General features: G+C 49.3%; 1 protein-coding gene across 3 annotated transcripts in view; it reads left to right on the plus strand.

Moving 5' to 3' along the window:
* Positions 1 to 5,000, plus strand: part of LOC113803481 (metalloprotease TIKI1) — a 469,470-nt gene that overhangs the window by 454,597 nt on the left and 9,873 nt on the right. For all 3 annotated transcript variants that reach the window (XM_070127110.1, XM_070127112.1, XM_070127113.1), the window contains 2 exons: positions 503 to 631; positions 4,530 to 4,748. In XM_070127110.1, coding sequence (XP_069983211.1) covers positions 503 to 631; positions 4,530 to 4,748 — 348 coding nt within the window. The remainder of the gene's footprint in view (positions 1 to 502; positions 632 to 4,529; positions 4,749 to 5,000) is intronic.

The raw sequence follows: 5,000 nt of genomic DNA on the forward strand, positions 1-5,000 counted from the left end.
ATGTAAAGTGAAGGTAAACCTTTACTTTAGATTTTTCGAAATGCTAACCAATTCAATGGTTTTAGGTGCCTATGTTCGCAAACTACCGAACGAGCCAGGCGTAAACTGGGGAACTGCCGCGCGGCGCCAATAATACCGTGCGCGGTGCCACTCGCCAAAAAAAACAATTCAAACAAACAAACAAGCTATTGCGTCAAAGGTCATAAAGCACTATTTTTGTTTACATAGATCTGTGTTTGGTATCTGTGACTCCATGGTGAGTTACAGCTGTTAGTAGCGTGTGTTGTTATTAGGTGATGCGGTTTTAGTAAATTATACAAAATGCATGTGTAGGGAAAAAATAGCCTAAATGACTTGAGAATTAAAAAAAAAGAAAAGGAATTTGCTATGATCACTTTCTTCCTCTGCAACTCTATAACGTTTGTATAAATCACAGAAAAAAACAGAAAAAATAAAAAGCATAATATTACGGAATCAAATATCTTTTTGCATTGCTTTGCAGGTTCCTCTCAGAGCAAGCAGCAGGGGGCGGGGCCAGAAGACACCGGGGACCGCCCACAACCAGCGAACCCTCCAGAAAACACGCCCATTTCAATGACCTCTGGGTCAGAATAGATCCCGAGCCACTAGGGTGAGTCATCCTTGAGGGTGGTTTGAGAGGGAGAGGAGTGAGGGAAAGAGGGGTGGAAGAAAGGGAAGGAGGAAAGGAGAAAACGGAGGAGGGAATGTGGCACAAGAGAGTAAAAGGGGAGAAGGAAAGAGATGGGGGACAGTGGAGACGAGGGGGGAGAGAAAAGAGGGAAAGAAATGGGGTGGAAATAAGAAAAAAGAGAAGGTAAAGGGGGTGGAAAATGGGAAAAAGAGGGAAAGGGGCGAAAAGGGAAATGGGATAGGAAAGAGGGATAGAAAGGGAAATAAATGAAAGGAAATAGGAAAAACAAAGAGAAAAAAAAGGAAGAAAGAGGGAGAGCGAGAGAGGAGAGGGAGAGGAGAGGGAGAGAGAGGGAGAGAGAGGGAGAGAGGAGAGGGGGAGAGGAGGAGAGAGGGAGCAGGGAGAGGGAGGGAGGAGGGAGAGGGAGAGGAGAGAGGAGAAGAGAGGAGAAGAGAGAGGAGAGGAGAGGAGAAGAGAGAGGAGAGGAGAAGAGAGAGGAAAGAGGAGAAAGGAGAGGAGAGGAGAGGAGAGGGAGAGGAGGGAGAGGGAGAGGAGAGAGGAGAGGAGAGGGAGAGGAGAGGGAGAGGAGAGGGAGAGGAGAGGGAGAGGAGAGGAGAGGAGAGGAGAGGAGAGAGAGCTAGAGCTAAACAGCGACATTACTACCATGGCCAGGCGAGAGGTTTGGGTAAAGCAAAACGCAAAACTTTAAACCTCTATTCGCCAGAGCTCTTCCCTTGGACACCTCGGGGAAATAAACTGACCGGGGCCGAGACTAAGTGTCTAATCGTATACCATGGCATAGAGGCTGTACCGAGGCACCGGAGCGGTCAGGAGGCAAGTGTAAGCTCAGCAATCCTTCGTCAGCACTCGTCAGCAGGGGTCCAAGGGGCGACAGCCAGTTATACAACAGTGATAAGTTTTCAAGCGTCAGCAGGGGTTGTACAGGCAGACGCAAAGGCTACAGATTTTTATACGTCAAAGAAAAAGGGGAAAGGCCTAAAATAACAAGATAACTGGAGACACAAAAAACGGAAGCGAAGCTTGGCGGGGAAACCGGTAGTGAGTCCTGGCTTGTTTTGGCTCGCTCATCCGCTGTCATAGGTCAGTAGGCGATTGCACTTGTAGATACGGCGTGTGAAACGTTTAGGCAAATAACACTTAACTGAAAGGGAAATACGGGAATTATGTGGTACGCGCGTCGGAGTGAGAATCTATTGTAGTTCTAGAACAAAATAGTAGGGGTGTTAAATGTGCAGAAGGTAGGACTGACGTGCCTTAGGCTTATCGATTGGGCAAGACTGATAAGGCGTAGGGTATAAACGTGAGTAATAGATACGACTGATAAGACCTCTAAGAATGTAGTGAGCGCACAGAAAGATGCTATGTGGCATACTCCCGTACAAATGAAGATAATGCTGATAGTGAAGAAAAAGTGAGCGATAAAGGGGAAGAGAGTGGGAGAGATGTAGTGTTTTAGTCGTTTACAAGGAACTTCGTTCGATTTATATTGAGAGCACAATATAACACCACATTGACTATAAAAATAATGTTATTCGTGGTCATGCCATTTGTGTCATGAAAAATATAAAGGGGGATATTAAACCGGATGTCATGATATTTACCCACTTCCTCTCATGGTAAGATTTTCGTGAATCAAGTCTGGCATCAAAGAGAGGTCATTCATTGGATATTAATATTATTTCCCAAATGTCTTCTCCCCATCCAAATTTATTGCCCTCTCAGTTGCCAAGTCCTAATTTCGCCTTCCCTTTTCTCCCTCGCTAATAATTTACACACGCCATATCCAACTGGGGCGTTTCATAGAGAATAGCACACGCTCACCTTCTCAATTCCGACCTCACATATTTTTTCGTCACCGAGCCGTGAATACACTGCGGTTGACCCCCGTTCCTGACCTCCCTGTAACACAACACGAGTGACTTTTCACGAGTGTATTAGTTACAGACAAACCGAGGGAGAAGGAGAGGGGTGGAAAAGGGAAGGAGGGGAGGGTGGAGGAGGGAGGGAATGGAGGAGACAGGGTGGAGTGTGGGAAGGGGAAAGGGAAAGGGCGGCAAGGAAGGAGGGAGAAAGGGAGGCAAGGAAGGAGGGAGAAAGAGAGGAAGGGGAGGGAAGAGAGAGGAAGGAAGGGAGAATGCGGAGTGATAGAGAGAGAGGGGGGAGGGGGGAGAGAATCGAGAGGAATCAGAGGGGGCGCAGACTGAGAGAGAGGGGGATAGAAAGTCTTATTATTATGGTCAGCTAAATTTTAAAATCGAGAATCATTGGTATTTTAATGCGAGGAGAGAGAGAGAGAGAGGAGGGGGGTAAATGAGAGAGAGGTGGGAAGAGAGAGAGAATGAGAGAATGAGAGAGAGAGGGGGTGGGGATGAGAGGGGGAGAAGGGAATATGAGAGAGAGATCAGAGCGAGCGGAGAATATGAGAGAGGGAGAGAGGGGGAGAGAATGAGAGAGAGGGCGAGAGGATATGAGATCGAGAAAGAAGGGGGAGAGAATGAGATAGAGAGGGAGAGGATGAGTGAGAGAGGAGGGGATGAGTGAGAGAGGGGGGATGAGTGAGAGAGGGGGGATGAGTGAGAGAGGGGGGGATGAGTGAGAGGGGGGATGAGTGAGAGAGAGGGGGCGATGGTGAGAAGGGGGGGATGAGTGTGAGAGAGGGGGAGAGAATGAGAGAGAGAGGGGAGAGGATGAGTGAGAAGAGGGGGAGATGAGTGAGAGAGGGGGGAATGAGATAGAGGGAGGGAGATGAGTGAGAGAGCGGGGGGATGAGTGAGAGAGGGGGGATGAGAGAGAGGGAGAGGGGGGGTGAGTGTGAGAGGGGGGATGAGTGAGAGAAGGGGGGATGAGTGAGAGAGGGGGGATGAGTGAGGGAGAGAGGAGAGAGAGGGGAGAGAGAGAGAGAGGGAGAGGGAGAGAGAGAGGGAGAGAGAGAGAGACAGATGGGGGGAGAGAGAGAGGGAGATAGAGAGAGGGGGGAGGGAGATAGAGAGAGAGAGAGAGAGATGGAGAGGGGAGGGGATAGAGAGTGAGAGATATGAGATGGGGGGAGGGGGGATAGAGAGAGAGAGATAGATGGGGGGGAGGGGGATAGAGGTAGGGAAGCGAGAAACGAAATGAAGAAAGAAAGCAGAAAACGAAAGAAGCAAAGAAAACGAGAAAACAGAAAGCAGAGAGAAAGAAAGATGGAGAGGGGGAGGGGAGAGAGAGAGAGAGAGATGGGGGGAGGGGAGAGAGAGAGAGAGATGGGGGGGAGGGGGTGAGATGAGATAGAGAACGAGAGAGCGAAAGTGAGAGTAAGAGTGATGAGAGTGAGAGAGCGAGAGTGTGAGAGTGTGAGATAGATAGAGTGTGAGAGTGCGAGAGAGAGAGTGTGAGAGTGTGAGATAGATAGATAGAGCAGAGAGAGAGAGAGAGAGAGAGAGAGAGAGAGAGAGAGAGAGAGAGAGAGAGCGAGAGAGAGCGAGAGCGAGAAGCAAAAACAGAGAGAGCAAACAGACAAAGAGAGAGAGAGAGAGACAGAGAGAGGAGGAGAGTGGTGGTAGTGAGCAAGCAAACAGAAAGACACGAGCAAGCACGAAAAGCAAGCGAAAGCAGAAACGAAGAAAAACAAGAAAACGAAGAGAAAACGAAGAAAACGAAGAAAACGAAAACGAAGAGAAAGAGAAAAGCGAAGAGAAAACGAAGAAAGAAAACGAAGAGAAGAAAAGGAGGGAAGAGAGAGAGAGAGAGAGAGAGAGAGAGAGAGAGAGAGAGAGAGAGAGAGAGAGAGAGAGAGAGAGAGAGAGAGAGAGCGAGAGCGAGAGAGGACCCAGCAGAGTAGGAAGCACGCGAGTCCTAAGCCTCCCTCTCCCCGCAGGCCGAACGATCCCGCCTCCGCGAACTCGGAGGGCACCACCAGCGTCCCCGTCGACTCCCGAGACGCCCAGCTGGTGCGGGAGTCCCTGCGGGTGTGGTACGGCCTCCCCTCCGACGACGACAACAGCAGCAGCGCCCGTGCCCCGACGCCCGTCCTCCTGTTGCTGGGCGTGCTCCTGGCCCTCCTCGCGTGCTGTTGGCGCACCTCTTCGCACTCGGGGTGAGGATCTGCTGTGTTTCGTGTTTTTTTTTTTTTACTAGTTCGGCCTTTGTTTGCATTTATTCATTATCTTATTGTTATTATGTGTTCTTACGTTGCTGCAGGGTTCTTAGTCTTAGTGGTTTGTTCGATTGGTTCATTGCTGCAATTTACCTTTTCTTGTTTCCCCAGAGGTTTAGGCAAGTTGATATGTTATCTATTTTCGACCAAAGACATCATATATCATTGTATCAAAGTGATTCAGCTCGGGCA

The sequence above is a fragment of the Penaeus vannamei genome, chromosome 11 (assembly GCF_042767895.1).
Source record: "Penaeus vannamei isolate JL-2024 chromosome 11, ASM4276789v1, whole genome shotgun sequence".
NCBI classification, from domain to species: domain Eukaryota; kingdom Metazoa; phylum Arthropoda; class Malacostraca; order Decapoda; family Penaeidae; genus Penaeus; species Penaeus vannamei.